Source organism: Thamnophis elegans, chromosome 4 (genome assembly GCF_009769535.1).
Source record: "Thamnophis elegans isolate rThaEle1 chromosome 4, rThaEle1.pri, whole genome shotgun sequence".
Classification (NCBI taxonomy): domain Eukaryota; kingdom Metazoa; phylum Chordata; class Lepidosauria; order Squamata; family Colubridae; genus Thamnophis; species Thamnophis elegans.
This window is the reverse complement of record NC_045544.1, coordinates 84,482,334-84,501,598: the sequence shown is the minus strand read 5'-3', so window position 1 is coordinate 84,501,598 and position 19,265 is coordinate 84,482,334. Positions and strand designations below refer to the sequence as shown.

The 19,265-nt window shown below is 41.1% G+C and overlaps 1 protein-coding gene across 4 annotated transcripts in view; it reads left to right on the top strand.

Annotated features, from left to right (window-relative positions):
• The first annotated feature begins 3,069 nt into the window (after positions 1 to 3,069).
• GALNT14 (polypeptide N-acetylgalactosaminyltransferase 14) overlaps positions 3,070 to 19,265 on the top strand; it is a 322,417-nt gene continuing 306,221 nt past the window's right edge. The window contains exon 1 of one of the 4 annotated variants that reach the window (XM_032215773.1): positions 3,070 to 7,135. In XM_032215773.1, coding sequence (XP_032071664.1) covers positions 7,007 to 7,135 — 129 coding nt within the window. In that variant the 5' untranslated portion in view covers positions 3,070 to 7,006. The remainder of the gene's footprint in view (positions 7,136 to 19,265) is intronic. The other 3 variants (XM_032215771.1, XM_032215774.1, XM_032215772.1) reach the window with 3 other exon arrangements.

The following is a 19,265-nucleotide window of genomic DNA, read 5'->3' as shown; positions in this document are numbered from 1 at the left end:
TCTGGGCTTTCAGCCAACAGGATTATAATTGCTGTGAATAAAGAGTGGCAAATAGCTAAGCCTGTGTCTGCGTTCTTTACCGGACCGGGGGGGGGGGGCAGCAGAACAGGTAGGTATGGCTGAGTTGCACAAAATATGATGAGGATTGATCTCTTTCTTCAAATAGGTTTACTTTAAAACCAGTAAGTATGCAAAAGAGCAGCAAGAGTTGCCATGTTTTCTTCACAACAAGCCACCTATACCATTAATAGATGTGTGTCAAAAAACTGAAGATAACACTGTAGTTCTGAGGCATACTAGCTAGATTTCTATCTGGTAGGTTTCAGAAGAATATCTAGAGCAGAGGTGTCAAACTCACAATGGCATGTTGTCATATGACGAATCGCAACTTTCTTCATTGCTAAACTGGGTGTGGGCATGACCAGCACATGATGCATGCATCCCATCGGCTGTGGATTTGAAACCCCTGATCTAGAGGGTAAGAAATCTGCTAGTTGTCTATCTCTGCGATATAAGAATTATTTAATGAAATTTGTTAACCATAGTATTGAAGTAAGCATTCTTGGAAGGATTCTTAAACTATAAACCATAGATAATAAAGCACAATGGCTGGTTAATGCAACATGCTAGCTAAAGCCAAACAAAGAACACATTACTTAATCAATAAAGGAGCATATGTGTAGCTCAGGATTGAAATGTGGGGTTCTTGGTGCTCTCTGATTTTGATTGTTTTTTGCAGATATTTCATTTTCAAACTAGGTAACGCCACCAGTGCTAGTTATTAACACACTAACACTGATGTTATCTAATTTGGATAATGAAATATCTCAAACAAAACAACCAAGCTCAGAGAACACCAAGCACCCTTCATATTGCTTAGTATGTATCCAGTTAGGATGATACAGTGTTCAATTTTTCCTTTGGCTTTTCATTTCTCTAAGTGAATTTGGATCAGTCATTATTTTTAATCTAAGTCATTTCACAGGCCTGTCATATGAATAATATTGGAGAGAAAGAAAGAAGCATTTTATATTCTCAAGCTCCTTTTAGGAAAGGTGAAATAAAAATATAATTGATATAGATAAGCATCTGTCAAAAGCTGTTATGATGTCAATAATATGAATGATTATTATTGTGTGCAATTATGAACTGTGTAATTATTTATATGATGACCTTGTAACCCAATGGTATTTGCTTACTCTGACCAATGCTCATATAATACATTTCCTAAGGTATGTATTAGTCTAACTCAGTATACAGGAGGGCTTCCTGATCCCCATTTACATTTGTTTATCTCTAATAATGTAAATTTTAATGGCCTGTTCTAAACATAAAATAGATTTTATGGATTGCATTCTTGGAAGTATCATCAGCCCAAATCAATCCATTGCATGACAAAGGCCCTTCAGACTCTATTTTGTCATGCCAGGGCCATGATGCTATCTCTCTCACCTTTCATAGGTATGTAGGTAGGGATGTACCAATCTATTTAAAGAGGCACAAAATAAAGCCAGGGATTTCTGGAAAAAAGCAACGCTGTTATGTTGGTCTGCTCCTTTGCATGCAGAAATATTTCATGCAAGTTTCAGCCAGCCTCTTTCAGGGGTGGCTGTGTTTATGCCAAATTTTTGAATTCAGCAGGACTAAATCCTCTGCCAAAGCAATTGCCAGAAAATTTTGTGAATCATGCAGATCATTTGGCTTTAGCAAACTGGCAATGCTTCATACCTACATGAGCAGTTCAACCACATCTTACTGTGTTTCATACTGTAGCTCAAGGACCTGCACGCAACCTTTTTCCAACTGGTGTTGCTGCAATGTTTCTTAATAGTTTTGAAGAAGAGCAAAGGAATTGATGAGATGTAATTGGGTCTCATCCTCATGCTTAGCTTGTGTGAGTCTGCTCTACTGCCTCCTGCAGTGAAGTGTCATCTGTCGTTTTTTTTCTTCTCATTTTTCTTTTCTTGTTGATACGGTATGCTAGCTGAATCTAGTCTCCCTCCACGCTAAACCACGGAAAAAGAGCAGAGCTGGCATATCTCCTTTTGCGATAGCTAATGAACTTTTTAGGCCTTTACTCTAAGCACTTGCCATGTATAATCTGGAAACCCAGTTTATGCTAGAAAAACAAAGAATGGGATTGTGGGGAATGAAAATAGTCAATAAACAAGAAGCAAATGAGGCAAAGTAGTGGTAGAAAGGATGTATAGAATGTTTGCAATGGACATCATGGCTTCATCATAGTTCTGTCTCTGCCTTCATTGGTTATGAACCATTTGAGCTTTTTGTGGGCTTTCATTCTCTAGTCCATGGATGTCAAACTTGCAGCATCTGTTGTTGTCACATGATGTTTTGTGATGTTTTTCCTATTTGTAGAGCTGGGGGTGGGGGTGGCCTGTGCATGACGCATCTGGCCTGCAGGCCGCCAGTTTGACACCCCTGCTCTAGTCAACCTGCTAGTATAAAAAGCTCACATCTGCTTCAGTTTCTAATTTATTCATTGACACAATTTCCTATGAGAAAAGTTTTGCTCTCATGATACTTGCAATACTGTAGGTGTAAAAAGGATATTTTGAAATACGACCATATTAGTTATTTGATTTTTTAAAACTTGAACATGTGACACTTTATCAGACAGAGGTTTAAAGTCTAGAACTGCTCCCTAAATGAACACCAAATTTCTGTTAATTTAGTGAACTTGAATTCCAGACAGGGCCATTTGATTTTAATCAAAGGTAAAATAAAAACTCAAGATAATTTATTCAAATAACACATAATAATGTCTTCCTTTGCTACAACATTCTGCAGCTGTTAGAAATCAAACTCAACAGTCAAACTTGGAACTATTAGGAGACACAGAGAGAAATACAATAAAGTATATTTTGGATATAAAATGCGTTGTGTCTCTCAGTAGAAATTAATACGTGGCTATAATTTTAATTGTGAAAAGTTCTGAATGATAATTACAAGTGCAGTCAAACCTATTGTAGGATCATCACACATTTTGTTGTAATGTTTAATTGTACTGAAATTAACACTAGGTTGTAAATAATTGCAAGCTTGTTTATATGAGTTTAATGATAAAAATCAGTCCAGAACAAAATAGCAATGCTTATGGAAAAAATATAATGTTGCCTCTTTGCATTCTTTCAGAATCCCATTTCTGTTTGGAATTAAGTTTCTAGAGTAGCCATAGACATGGCCTCATGCAGTATTATGCCTGGAAGTTACCAAATGATGATGCCACAATTGTCACAAGTTATGACAAACAAAACTAATTAAAGGTGTTCCTAGCTATTGTTTAATCTAGAAAACCAGAGACTTTGATGTAGAAGTGCCTCCAAACTGCATATGTGCTCCTTCTGGGAGAACATAGTCCAAATCTGGATTATGTTAGAAATCTACCAATTTCACAACAAATACCTCCATGTTACTTGGATATACGTGTGTGTGTGTGTGTGTGTGTGTGTGTGTGTGTGTGTATATATAATTTTATTATCCCTTTATTATTTAGCACAGGCAAGGTTTCAGGGATTATCTAAAGATGTTACAGAGGGAAAACATGTGTCTATCATTTCCATTTTGGAGAATATCATTGTGAGATCTGGAGTTGGGCGCAAACCTAAAATACAGAATGTAGGACAATGTGTAGCAAAGCAAAATGTAAGAATGTGAGCTAATCACTTAGCATCCTTTCTCCAAGTAGTAAAAACCCATGGTGAAACTTTCCTTATTTTCGGATGATTGTCCAGCCAGTCAGGATTCCTTTTGTCCCATTGTTTTTGTGTATCTCCATAAACCATCTTCCTCATTTTCTATAGTTCTCTCAAGAGCAAAATAATATATTTTCAGGTTTCAGAAAAGTCTAGATTTGTTTTTGTCACTTGATAGAGAACCCAACAACTTCTAAAATAGATTGACTTGGCTGTATCCAATGTACATCTCTGAAATCAGATGAACATGGTCTGGAAACATGGTCTGTTTCCCCATCCAAGGTTACTAACACAGACACTTAGCAATTAGGTGTCCCACCTATTAGTATTTTTTAGGTTTTCTGGAAATAGATTTGTTCCCTGTTGAAGATTTTATTTTTAAGTGTTTGTGACAGTTCTAAAAGCTTACATCCTCCTTTCCAAATCCAGTAATTAAATTCCACCTACCTGAATTCCCCCCTGCTGTTTCAATTGAACAAATTAATCTTCATACTATATTTTAACTGTAATCGGAAATGTTAAACAGCTGTTTTTGTTAAAATAAGAGATGAAATATAAAAGTGACTGTATCTTGGGTTTGGAAAGCATGTAATTTTTTCAACAAAATATTTGGATGTTCTTTCTTTGCTTAATTTGTTTAATTTATGCATTAACAAAATCAGAAATCACCCTGTATCTTTTTTGCACAAATTTTCACAACAACAATAGTATTGCAGAATAGATCTACACGGAAGTAAGTAAAATAAAGTTGTGCCATGTTGCTTGGGAAAAAATGATTTTTAAGGCTTTCCCACCAATTATTTTTTTCTCAGCAATTTATTCTTTCCTAAAGCATAGAATGATAGTTCGATACCCAATATCAATTGTCTCTGCACAAACTATTATATGTGATTTCACTGTGTTTTCATTTGGTAATATTGATGAAATGTATCTTTTAAAAAAAAAATAGAGAAAAACAAAAATATCTATTGTGCTGGAATAAAGTGAGTCTTTTAACTATTCACTTTTAGGCTTGTAAAGGAAGAATTGTCTCCAGGCAAAAAAGTAAGGAAATACCTTTAAGTTGGAAAGCACAGTTGAATCCTCCTTATAGTAGTGGATGTATCAAATGCCTTGCAGAAGTATTACAAAAATGATTAAACACAAAAGACTTCTGTGCACTGGAAATTCTAGGTATCTTCATCACAAACCAAAAAGTTATCAATTGTTGCTAATTATTGCAGAAATATCATGAAATGTTGTTAGAAGAGACAGAAGGTAGATCCAGATTTACTAGTGCATCCCTGGATAATTTACTCTTGATGGGCTATTAGTAACTAGCTGTAGGAGCATCCTAGACCCATCTTCCTCAGCCTGCATGTTATGTGGCAACTAACTGTGCAAACTTTAGTCTAAAAGAACCAGAAGTTTTGTTAATCTTGGTGTATACACTAACCAGGATTTAAGATTTCCAATTATTTAACAATAAGAGCAACAAAGCAACCCCTCCCCCCAAATACTGTTGCTGAAATAGCAACACTAGTAATAAAATGGGTAGCTAGGATATGAACCCCTGTTTGATTTTGGTGGTTCAAATAAAATTTCAGGCTTAAAAGTCTTTAATTCTGAATAAGTGACTTTTGAGCAAAGACAAGATGCCACAAGCTTGGAAACTGCCCACCCCTACCTAAAAGAAGAATTATTTCTCAAGTTGTGCCTCTGCAAGAAGTCTCTTCTTATGGTTCTTCCTTTTGCTTCAGGGACCACCAGGAGAAGATTATGCAAAGGAAGTAGTCCAGATGCAGGCAGCAACTTGCAATACTGGGCACTGCATATGCTTGGCACACCTTCCTCTTCTGTCCACACCCTCCCACCAAAGGGAAGGGAGAATCCACCCCCCCCCCCCCGCCAACCTCTCATGAAGGGAGGCATGTGAGTATTACTGCCTGACACGGAGTAAAGCCGGGAAAGTATTTTTCATACTGACTGTCCTGCCTACCTATTGGTGTAATAACGGGCAAAGGATAGACGAGGGCGGGATGAAGAAGCGGGAAAATTGCGCAACTGGAGGCTCTTCTTTCCCTCGCGCGCTTCGCCTTGAAATAACTTCAGCTGACTCGCAGCCAGGATGGGCGCCCGAGGGGTTAGACGGAAGCTGACACCAACGCGCAGGGCATCCCGCTATTCGCACCCAGCTGTTCTTCGCCCCGATCCTCTGAAGCGGGGCCCGTAAATGCCAAGGAAACACCAAGTGTGCGAAGGCGGTCAGCAGCCTTAGGATCGCGAGTTGTTGTGGCGCCATCAGCCAAACCGCATCTTTTCCTCATAGACGGCTCTCCTTCCCCCTCCTGTCCGAACCGGGTCGGGTGTTTTCTCCCCAAACTCGCTCCAAAGTTGCCGCCTTTTGGCCCCCAGCCCCATCCCAACTCAGGCAGCCGAGTCCGCGCCGGCCCGGAGCGAAGCCGGCCTCTCGAGCTCTCTCACCCCTCACGCTCGCTGCCAATCCAAGCCGGAGCCTCCCCGGGGGCTCAGGCGATCTCAATCCTCGCGGGGAGCCAGCAGCACGGCGGCGGCGGCGGCGACAGCTGCGGCAGCGAAGCGGAGGGCAGGAGGCGCGACAGCCCTTCCCGGCGGGCGAGCTTGACCTGGGTAAGGGATAAATAGGCAAAGCGAAGCGCGCCACCCCGCCTTGCCTGTCAATTCGGCCCGGGAGTGCGCGGTCGGCGGGGGAAGACTACTATTCCCAGGGCAGGAGGAAGAGCGGCGGACCGATCCGCGGGCGGGATTTCATCCGAAATCGGTGCCAGGAGAGGCGGGGGTAGAGACTCTCCCGCTTTATGCCAGTGGCTTGAGCCACGGAGGGATCCCTTCCCTTGGCGCCCGGGAACCCGGCAGCAGGCAGAGCCGCCGGGGAGAACTGCTCGTCTCCGATCCGCGGCTCGAAGACCCATCCGCTCCGTTTCCCCACCCCTGGCGCCTCCCCCTCCGGTTCCCTCCTCCCCTGCCCGCCAACCCCACGCGGGGAGGACGGCCCGGGACTGCCTGCCAGCGCCGTTCCCGCTCCTCTCCCTCCTCTCCTGAGCTGCTCCGGAGGGGTGGGGAGTGGGGGGGTTACTTCGCCATGCCCCTCGCGGGGCTCGCCTGAACTCATCCCGCCGGCAGCGCTCTTGCCCGCTTCAGAGGGGCGGGAAGCGTGCCAGTCAGCTCCACAACCCCGCCCCGCCTCGCCGCTTTTCGAAAGCCAGGAGACTTTTTTTTCCTCTTCCCCCCCTTTCCCACCTCCGCCGCTTCCCTCGCTTTTCTCCAAACTAAAGATGAGGCGGATGAGTCGAAGGCTGGCGTTGTCTGTCCTGGGGATCTTGTGGATCGCCGCTCTCCTTCTCTTTCTCGGGGCCAGGAGGAAGTTGGAAGCGGCGGGACCCGAAGGGCGGCAGACGCCAAAGGTACGTGAAGGACCCTCCCCGTCTCCTCGATGGGATGTTGGCGGGGAATAGAAGGGGCCAAACGGGACTGGGCGATACCGGCGCGAGGACAAACGGGGCTTTAACGCTGGCCGGGAACGCGCGACAGACTTCGGATCCGAGCGGCCAAGTTGGTTCGGGTACAACAAATCAGCATCTCCAAACCCACGTGGTGACCAGACACCTGCTCGTCTCTTGCTCGGGCGGAGCTTGGGTTCCCCCTTGGCGGGCTGCGGTTGCTCGGCGGAGTAGAGCCGCCTCGCTCAGATTCCCGTTAAAAAGGACGCGGGTTTCCCCGCCAAGTTTCCTTTCCTTCTTTTTAAACCCGCGGACCAAAGTGAGAGACAGGAGAGCGCGCTAGCCCGTTGAAAAATGGTCCCGGGTGACTTGATCGGGGGTGCCTTTGAAAGGCCGTCAGCAGCCTTTATTTACGGGGTGTGCTTTGCCTAGGTGAACCGAGCCATAATTCACGCAGTCAACACAAGTTTCTGGTTCCACTAGTAAATCATTTGGACGGGATGGTGGCTGAGTTTATGCAGCACCCCAGGCTAAAGCGGTCTTGGCTCGAATGTGAAGAGAGGTCTGGGGAAAGTGATACTGATTTGTCTGTTGCATGTATGGGTGTATGAGTGTGGTGTTATACACACACACACACACAGATGTATGTAGAGGATCTTCTGATTCCTCTACACCCCTCCCCTAGCTGTCAATAGTTTGGCCCAAAGCCAATGCATAGGTGTCCTATAACACCAGATCCTAAAATGATGCTTCTGGCACCCTCAAAAGAAGGTTGTGGAATAGTTGGAAGCCAAAGCATCATTTGGGAATTATATGTTTGGTCCCTTAAGTATAGTACTTGCTTGAAATAGATAGGGATGGAGATTCCATTATTTTTTCTTCCCTCTGGCTTTAGGGTATTTTCACAAGAAAATGCTAAAAGCTTTTAAATCTGAAATGAGTTCACTTCTTAACTGTGCTGCAGTTGGAAAGAAAGTGAGAGACAGTTTTAATCCAAATGGGCATTTACGGTAATTAAGAGGGATTCTATATTCAAGTTGCAGAAATGAGGTCTGTGGAAAACAAATTTCAGTGTCGTTTGTGAAAATGGCCTTAATGCCTTTAAAATGTTCTTGTTTAATAGGATAGTCAGCTTTTGTGAATGGTTACAAGAGTCTTTAAACTAGAATGGTTTAGTGTTGTTCTTGGGGACAAAGTGCACTTACTAGGTCTATAATTTGAAGATTAAATCCCGCAAAATATATGTATTTGGTTATGCTGTACAATGTTACACACACACACACACACCATAGTGTATCTTAAGTAAAAGTTTAACTTCTGATTTACTTTCCAAATAGCAATATTCACTCAAAAACCACAATATTCTTATGGCTTTACCGCATGGCAGGACTTAACATTATTTTAAGAGTGTTTTGCAGCATAATCTTGAGTATGCTTACTTGAAGATAGATTCCACTTTGTATATTCCTTGTTCATGCTTTTTCTGAAACTAAGCCACACTAAACTTACTTCTTTCCAAGTAAGGTTTCACTGTCTCATCACACTTGTTACAAATTCTTTAAAGAATTGTATTTCTTCCAGTGGGTCTCTTCCAGGTCCTTTGCTACCTTGACGTAAACCTGTTTAATGAAGTTAAATAGATACTGGTCCAAATTGGATTTGGCAGACTTTGTACTAAAGACATTCTTAAATTTTGAGGTATTTGGCATAATTTAGTATATTTCTAGTGAAGTAACACAGAAACCCATTCCATATTTCTGTAAATAGCAGTGTTCACCACGATTGTTCCAACTTGTTATCTGTAGGTAAAGAATCATTTCTCCAACAACTGAGTAAATAGGTAGTTGTCGACTTATGGCCACAACTACTGAACTAGAATTTTCATTGTTAAGTAAGGTGGTTGTTAAGTGGCTCATGTCCAATTTTATGTTCCTTTTTGCCATGGTTGTTAAACGAATCACTGCAGTTGCTAAGTGAACAATGCAGTCATTAAGTAAATTTCCCATTGAGTTTGCATGTCACAAGACAGCTGGCAAGGTTGCAAATGGTGATCGCATGACCCTGAGATATTGCAACCTTTGTAAATATATGCCAGTTGCCAAGCTCCCAAATTTTGATCACTTGATATGGTATTGCTGCAATAGTTGCAAGTGCAAAGAATGTTGTAAGTCACTTTTTCCAGTGCTAGTGTGGTTTTAAATGGTTGCAAATTGAGGACTACTGTATACCCAAACTGAAACTGAAACTTAGTAAACCATGTAGATTAATTAGCTCAGGACAAGTACACCATCTGCATATAGAAGAGAGTAGATAGCTTGTCTCCACAATGTATGGTTTGAAAATAAAGGACTTTGTTATCACTCATCCAATACCATTTGTAGATACTGTATATTCTTGGAAATGTGTGCATACTGTGGGTTTGAGTCACCTCTGTGTACATTGTGTAATTTTTTTTGCTTGAGATTTGAGACTTACATTTTATAAAATTATTTGTTTTAATCATGATTTGTTGAATAAGCCCAAGATGCCAGAATAGCTTATTTGCTGCTAAATTGTAAACAAATCACATTATGCCTCAGAGCAATGCATGAGCCCATTTGTTATTGTTGATCGGGACTGGCAGAATGTGTGAGCAAATAGCATTATGGTTGGAAGATTGGCTGAAAAGAACAGCTTTATATACAATATAATCTACAGTTATTCGGGGCCCATTCATATAGTATATGAAGGCAGATGCCATATAATAAAAATGCATTTATCATCTGAACTGAAATTTTTAACTTTCTCAGTTCAAAAGACTTTCATTTTTCCTTTGGGTGTATGGTGTCTGCTAGAGGTTACATTAGTTCTACAGATTGGTTTGGTTCCAAGCTTAATGATTGTTCAGATGTAATGATTTTGGTGAACACTGCAACCTTATATTAACTCAGAGTCCAATTTATTTTTAATAGGTGATATGACTAACCGTGTTTCTGTGCAGGTTTAAAAATGCAATAATTAAACCAGTGGGCAGTGTCTCAATCACGTTTTCCACTCATGTCACTGGCTGGGAATGTCCTGGGCAAGAAAAAGAAGCAGTTTCTTTCTTCCTTTTTTTTTAACTGCAGCCTTCCCAGCTGTAGATGTGCTGGATTGAGGAATAAGTAAGCTTTTTTTTCTAAAAAAATATATTTTAATACAGTATAACCTTACTGAAATTTGCATTTTTAAACAAATAGGGCAAAAAGAAGTTGATTTCAGAATCTTGAAATGTAAAAGAAATGCAGTCCCGTTTCCCGCCCCCCGCCCCCGATCTAGGCCTACAGAGCTCTGAATCCTGGTCATGAATCTCAGTTATAGTTGCAAAGATCAAGTTGACATCTTTTTTTTTCTTTTTTGACAGTCTGCTCATCTCTAAGATGTATAAACAAGGAGAAAAACTCTTTTTTTCAATGTTTTGCCTACTGACTTAGGCTGGTATCGTTGAATGAGAATTTGTTTGCTTTTTAAAAATACCTGAACAGAGGTCACAAACATCTCCATAATAGTACAGAAAGAACCTGGATTTCAAAAATGTTTGACTATGGAACAATCTGAAATTTTCCCTATTGTTGGCGATAAGCACCATTCATTTCCACCATCGTGGCTGAGAATGATTGGAATTGCAGTACACTACATCTAGAGCCATGTCTCCCAACCTTTAAGATGTGCGGACCTCAACTCCCAGAATTTCCCTGCCAGCATGGTAAAATAGCTACAGAATTCTGGGAGTTCAAGCGCATCTTAAAATTGCCAAGGCTGAGAAACACTGATCTATAGCAGGGGTGTTAAACTTGATTTCATTGAGGGCCACATCAGGGTTTTGTTTGACCTCAGGGGGCTGAGTAGGCATGGCTGGGGTGGCATGGCTGGGGTGGCATGGCTGGGGTGGCATGGCCGGAATGGGCAGCTCAACAGCCTGCATCTCGCATGTGGCCCTTCTGGGCTCAGTTTTCAGCTGCAACAGCCTCCTGTAGCCCTCTGCCACTGAAAACCCTTCTGAGCTCTGTTTGTTTCTGGCAGAGGGCTGCAGGAAGTTGTCACAACTGAAAACAGAGCTCAGGAGGAATGCACATAGCCTTTTTTGCTGGTGGAGGCACTGCGGGCCGATCCTTCGCTGTTTCTAGGGCAGCCCTGTGGGCCAGATCTAAGCACCCCACAGGGCAGATCTGGTCCCATATGAGTTTGACACCCCTGATCTAAAGTGTTCTTTCTAGAGTGTTCTAATATGGCCATGTTTTGCTTCTGATCCTCCAAAGAGCTTTCTACCATAAGATCCTTTTCTTCTCTTCTCCAGCTGCAATCTTCCAAGCTGTTTAAATTCAACTTTAAAAAAAATCATGATAGCCACAACTGTGAAAAATAAAACCCTTCAGATTTATAATTCGAGAGCTGCTTCTTCCTCTTCCTTCTCCTCTTTCGTGGAGTACGCTGAGTAGCAGACGTTTACAAGAACTCATGATGTGATGCTTTCCCCCACGGGAACAGAATCAGCACTTCAGTCTGGAGACTAACAGCAACTTAGCAGGCAATCACCCCATCAGCTGTGGGGTTGAGTTAGGCAATATCAGCTTCTCTATGGTCAGAAAAGTGCAAAGCTTGACAGAGGAAAGAACTTGCTGATAAAGCTTCAAAGTGTTTCTCAGTTTGAAACGTAAAGGCTTTTTTTAAAGCAACTGCTTGAAAGAGGCTTGATATTTGTCTTTTGTAAAACAACATGCTTGGGAGAGAAAGCATTGTAGGCACTGGAGCCTACAATGCAGTGCTCCTACCTAAGCACATTTTTGAATTTCTCCCATGTATATAAATGTTTTGCCCATCTCTTTTGGCAGGAAACAAAGGTGCAGATCTCTGGAAATTTTATCATGAAAACTAAATATGGTGATAATGGAGAGTCAGATTGAATCCACGTTTAAGAAACCTTATACAAAAACAAAGTAGTGTAATCTGTAAGTCACATAAAGTTGATTGGCATTTCAGGACTCCTCAGTTTGATTTGTATTCAGTTTTCCATTTTATTCAAGTACTGGTTAGAACACCCTTTTATGACTTTGATTCCTCCTATCCAAAAATGTCCATTCATTTTTGTGTCTGTTTTTAAATATTTGCATCTTTGTACTTTCTCTGATGTATACATTTTTTTCCTATGCTTTACAATGTTAACTTTTGTTCAGTGGGTTCTTAATGCATACATTTTTTTAATGTACAGTTGCACATGTGAGCATTCAACAGTTTGCCTGAAAATTTGGGAAGTACCCATACTGTGAATTTTTAAAAATGGCCAAGAAGAGTTTTTTGAATCTATTACTAGGGAAATCTTGACATTCCCACCTCTCATAAATATTAGCATCCTGGCAGTTACTTTTCAACAGCATGGAGGTAGTCATAGGCACTACTAGCTTGCTTTGAAGCTGACCATCTTTGTATGGCTCTTTTAATGGATGAATTGCATGAAATACTTATGTAAGTTTTGTTCAAAATTGTGTCTCTTGAAACGTCTCCTTTCAGGAAGTATTACATTAAAATTATTTCAAATTATATTAGATGCACATAGATTTATTCACTTATTTATAGCCTGCTTTTATTTTTTTTATAAATAACTCAAGGTGATGATCATACCTAATATTACTTTCCTCCTATTTTCTCCACAACAGAACAGCTGTCAGGGTTCCAAGTAACACCCCCAACAGAATCAAAACTCCAAGGCAAGAATCTTCTTCAAAGCAAGAATTTATTAGAGATGTCATATTGGCACATCTGGGGAAAACCCGAATCTGAGGTCCCTGTGTTTTCCCCACCCAAAACCAAAGTCAAAGGTCCGTCCGCTTCCATTCCCATCTGCATCACATGGTCCAATCAGGTCTCAAGTTCAGCCAACTTCCAGTCACCCTCCCCCAGGTGCTGGTGTGATGTCCTTGAGTCCCAAGGGAAAGAATGTTGTTTATGATTGCACACCCCACACCAATCTCCAATCCCCATTCCATTCCCGCAGGCTGCTCAACCTTTGCTGTGGCAGCCCTGAAGGCCTTCATCAAATATGACTCAAATTCTGTGGGGTGGGTTGGATGCAGAGAAAGAAGTACAAGATGGATCTATGGAAAGAGCAATTCAGTAGAGTTTATAGCATTCAACTTCCATATCCTTCTCCACTTGAATAGAGAAAGATGCCTTAGATCATCCTTATCCAATTTAATATCATCCAGATACTTCAAATCCCATGATGCTATTTTAGCTGCAGAATCGTGGGAGATGAAGTTAAACAAGTCTAGAAGACACCAACATTGTCTATACCGACCGGCAGCTTCTTTCCAGGTTTTATGACATTAATATTTAGTATCCAAATCCACCTGCTCTCTCATCCTTTTATTTAGAAATGCAAAACACACAAAGAGAACTATTTCTCTCCAGCTTTGCAGCTGTGTATGTTTGGTGGAGATGACAGGAATGTCGCCAAATGAAAAGAATGTGGGACTCTCATGCCTGCTCATTATTTGAGAAGCAACTGAAATTTTAGGTACCACAGCTTTTTATACATCAGAGTAAGGAATGTCTTTTTATGTGGTTGTAAGTCAACAAACTTCATTTAGTACTTTACCTTTTTTGTCTCAACTGTGAGATTCTGAGCAAGTCACAACATAGAAAAGACAACAAACAGAAGCTTTAATGTAACACTTCCCATTGAAAAGAAACCTTGCATTGCACTGGGGCTAAAAGCCCATTGAAATAAAATAGTATTCAGATCCCTCCTAAATAAGAAAGCAGTCAAATTTCACTGTACTGTCTAGGGAAGCAGAGTTAAAAGTTGGAAGTTATTATGGAGAGAGCCATATACCTGACTCAGAGTCTTTGTACCTATCCTTATATGGAGATGGGATTCTCAAAAAGGAACCATCTGTATAACCAGATTGGACAGGCAGGATCAAATGTGGTAGGTGTTCTGACCTAGGCTTCTCAAGAGCATGAAGCAAACCAACCAAAACTCCTTTTATTAATTTACTGTGAATTCTAATCATTCAAATCCAGCAAAGTCTTTCAAGGGAGGATTTACAGTCACAGTCACAGACCTTATCTGGCTTGGAGAGCTGGCAGATCGACATCTGCAAAACTAGGCAAGGAGTCTCAGAGAGTCACGAACCAATTAAGCGAACTAATTGTCTTCTGCAAACTCCACTTCCCTTTTGCTCCTTCTTTATTTCCTCTGGGAGGGGCCGTTCATCATCCACCTGTGGCCTTACTCCCAAGTCGATCCCTGCTCTTTGTTGTCCCTTCGTTTGGCAACTCGGTGCATGCACACACTGGGAACAGGCTCTAGCTGTTCGTCTGCATCACTGATGTCTGACTCTGAAGGCAGCTGATAACTGGCATACCGCTCCGCCCCCCTCTCAGAGCCCTCATCAGAGTCCTCATCAGAGTCTTCTCCAGACTCCAGAACTGGCCCATGTTCCTCTACAAGCTTCTCACTGTCCAAATCTACTGCCAGCTCTGTAGGTCACTGGCGGCCACAACAGTAGGGTAGCCCCTGATAAATCCTGGTGCCTTGCAAAACAGAGTATTATAAGTAATTCCAGATTTTTTGAATTACCAGGAATCAGTGCAGCAACCCCAGGTTAGGGATGGTTCTATAATGATCTATCTTCAGAATTGCCTTTGAAGGCAGCTCAAGGTAGAAAATATTGCAATGATCTGGTGATACTTTGACCTCTGTTACCCTCTAGATATGTACATAGGCAGAAGGGACTACCATAATAAATGGTTGAGAACAGAACCTGTGAAATAATTTTGAATGGTGTCTTGGTGGCAGGGAGAAGTGAAAAAGGGATCTTTTCAAAAGATGAAGAAATTTTTTTGCATCTCCTTTTATGTACCTTTGTGTTATGCTGTATGCATTTGTTTGGTCATTTTGGTGGAAAAAAACTTTGATATATTTCCTTGGGGGAAGGCTAAAAAGCCACCAAAACAACTTTTTCTTGCAAAACCTCCTAAAACAGTTGGAGTGAGGCCAAATTGCTTGCAGTTGGGAAATAAAATGTCCCCAAGCTCTGAAGACACACAACATGTTAAAAAACAGTGTAGTAGAATAATATAGAATAACAGGGTTGGAAGAGACCTTGGATCTCCAACCTCTTCTTGAAAGCCTCCAGTGAAGGAGTACCCACAACTTCTGGAGGAAAGCCATTCCACTAATTAATTTTCTCACTGTCAGGAAATGTCTCTTTTAGTCTAGGTTGGTGCTCCTTTTTTCATAATTTTGCACCCATTACTTCTTGTCCTCAGGTGCTTTGGAAAAAAGGTTGACCCCCCTCTTCTCTGTGACAGCCACTCAAGTGTTGGAAGAGTGATATCATGCCATCCTCAATCTTTATTAGACTAGACGTACCTAATTTCTGCAACTGTTCATACACCTTAGCCTCCAGATCCCATATCATCTTTGTTGCTCTTTTCTACACTCTTCCTAGGGTCTAGTATCATTTTTGTATCATGGTGCCAGAACTGAACACAGTATGTGATCTTGCCATTGCAGCATAAAGTAGTACTATCACTTCACGTGATCTTGATACTATCCCTCTGTTGATGCAGCCTAGAATTGCATTGGCTTTTTTGGCAGCCGCAGCACACTGTTGGCACATACTTAACTGATTGTCCACTAAGACTACTAGATTCAACTCACAACTGCTGATCCTGGTGCCACCTATTATATATCTGTGCATTTGGTTTTTCCTTCTCCTATCTCATCTAAATCATTTATGAAAATGTTGAAGAGTATTGGATCTAAGATAGAACCTTGAGTACCCCGCTGCATCCTTCCATCCATTTAGATGTAGTTCAATTGAGAATTGCATATTAGTACAGTTGGTCATCCAGTTGTGAATCCATCTGATGCTGATGGTAGTACTTTTCATGTAAAATATGTCTAGTCAAGCCAGATACAATTTGTTGGTCCCTATAGGGCAGTTGAAAATTCTTCTGTTTCTTGAGAATGTAGAAGTTTTATTTGATGTATACCTATCCATAAGTACAGTATAAGTAAAGTGATATAGAATATAACTATATAACAATAGCAGCAGAATAACAATATAATAATCAATTTAAAACATCTTTTAATAGCATCAGTAATGCCTATGAAAAGAAATATTCTTCTATCTTTATAAAAGTCTTGGGAGTGGAAAAGCACATTAAGAGCTTTTTTTAAAGCTCGGGAGATATATGAACTGGTGATTGGACTAGAAGACCTCCAAGGTACCTTCCAATCTGTTATTCTGTTGTTCTGAACCCCAAATAAAGTTTAGAGGAGAGTCCATTTAAAAAAATAGGAGCTAGACATAATTGCTGCATATAATGACATGGAATGGAATGGAATAAGTTTATTTATAGGCCGCCCTTTTCCCTGAGGGGACTCAGGGCGGCTAACAACTTATAGGGAGGGGATACAAACAGTAACATATAACATAACACATAATTAAAAAATAAACAACATTCATTCAGCATTCGGGTGGGGGCGAATCAAATCTTTACCCCCAGGCCTGGCGGGATAGCCAGCTCTTGAGGGCTGCGCGGAAGGTCTGAAGGGTGGTGAGGGTACGAATCTCCACGGGGAGATCATTCCAGAGGGTCGGAGCTGCTACTGAAAAGGCTCTCCTCCGCGTAGTGGCTAGCCGGCACTGGCTGGCAGATGGCACTCGGAGGAGGCCTAATCTATGAGATCTAATCGGTCTCGAGGAGGTAATCGGCAGGAGGCGGTCTCTCAAGTACCCAGATCCACTACTATGAAGGGCTTTATAGGTGGTAAGAAGCACCTTGAAGCGCACACGGAGATCAACAGGTAGCCAGCGCAGCTCGCGGAGGATAGGTGTTATGTGGGTGAACCGAGGTGCACCCACAATCACTCGCGCGGCCGCATTCTGGACTAGCTGAAGTCGCCGGATGCTCTTCAAGGGCAGCCCCATGTAGAGCACTTTGCAGTATTCCAGCCTAGAGGTCACGACGGCGCGAGTGACTGTTGTGAGGGCCTCCCGATTCAGGTACATGTTCTTCCTAAACAAATAAACCATATTTTGGCATAGTCTCATTCACACAGCAGGCTGTCCATTTCATTCCTGGTTCCATATAACATGTTGAAGCAGAAACAACCAACGGAGTCCTTGGTGCTTCCTCATGCACTGGTGATGTTATCTAGTAGAGTAATGAAACATTCACAAGAAAACAACCAAGCTTGAAGTACATCAAGGACTTGACAGTTTAACTCCCAGCTACAAATATTCTCTTCTGTTGGAGAAAAAAACTAATTCAATTTTAGTGTAGCTGGCATGTTGTGTGGACTTGTAACGTGTTTCTGAAGTTATTGAAAACAAGAGTTTTATTGTAACATTTCCTTCCATGCTTAACAATCACTCAGAGTAAATAAGCATGTACTAGAAATGCACTCTAAAATTGCAGAATAAAATCCATTGGAGGGAGCATGGCAGACTGCATTCTTTTTCAGAAGAACCTTCCCTTTCCTTTAGCACTTGCTGTAGATTTGATTCTTTTTGAAATCCATTGAGCAGTCAGAGATTTTGTTTTCCCTCTTTTCCTCCATCCCACTGAACTCATTATAGACCTTGGATCAGCACTCAGTCAAATCAACAATCTCTTCTTCCAAGAGATAGATCAAGCACTACACATCTAGAGACATAAGCTATGTTACTGTCAACTCCATCAACCTGCTTGCTTAAAATAGCTTCTCTTTCATTTACCCTGAATTTTCCATCAAAAGAATATTCACTAACTCTGAAAATCTGTTATGTTCCACATGTTCCTGCATTCTAAGTTCCCATTTATTTTAGCAAAACATCAGAGCTTGCAGCTCTTGGAAGCTGCAGCTCAAGAACATCTGGAAGGGAACAGGTTCTACTTCATTTCGTTAATCTATAGTTAACTGAATTTGGAAGTAGTGGAAGAGAAACATAAACCTGAGATTCATTCATGCCACATATAAGTTTGTGTTTTGAAGCCGTACCATTTCAGTTCAATCTTGTTCTAGAATTGCAGTCTGATTTTATTAGATATGTTAAAAATGATTTGGGACTGTAGTTGATGAATTGATGACATTGGTATCTCTCCTTTCTAAACTACTGGACAATCTCCTAGAGGGAAGTAAGAACCAGTTATTGTTAGTTATATAGTTTAGGCTTAATATATTGTGTGAACCTGGTTTGTGCCACAAATTATTATTGAACAAACTGTGGCTTATTATGATATAGGAACGTTTCAATGGATTCTTTTTAACTCAAACACCATTTATAAACCCTTTGCAGGAACACCATACTAGCTTGGAAGCTTCACAGGATTTAAGCATTGGTATGCAATCTCTGCACATTAATAAGCTGCTTCTTGCTCTCACAGTACAGAGAAAGATAAACACAGAGAAAATAGCACAAGTTCATGCCATTAATAAACACAACTTTAGAATCAGCTTTGCTGCCTTCTTTGTAATGGTCATAATTTTGGATATATGATTTTAATCCAGCACAGCAGCTGAGCCAATTTTTATATTAAAAAATATTCTAGTATAAAACGACCCTTGCTCCCTGCTCCTACTACTGAAGATACCAGTAGTGTCTTATAGATGTTAAAAGGTAGTGGAGAGAAAACAGAGCCCAAGGAAGCAGGCTCAATCTCTCTTCCTCTTCCAGCATTAACTGAAATTGGTCTCAAAGAAAAGAGGAGAACCACTATAACAAATTCTTCCCACTTCCAATCCCTGACCTTGACCAGAAGAATGCCATGTTTAGTAGTAGCATCAATAGCACTCGGCTATTGAAAGATCAAGGAGCGACAGGAAAGGTAGATTTATTACCCCCATCCCAAATCTGCCAGAGATCATCCACCAGCGTGATCAATGACATTTCAGTACTATAATTGAACAAAATATAGCCAAGAACGCATATACAGTATTAGACATATTTTCTAGTTGGTTGGTTGTGAAAGAAAAAAAAACCCTTGATTTACCTGATTTAAGACTGCAGACTTTTATTAAAAAAAAAAAATCAGATCAGTGAATATTTGTTTTCCTAACATAACTTTCCATTTGCATACT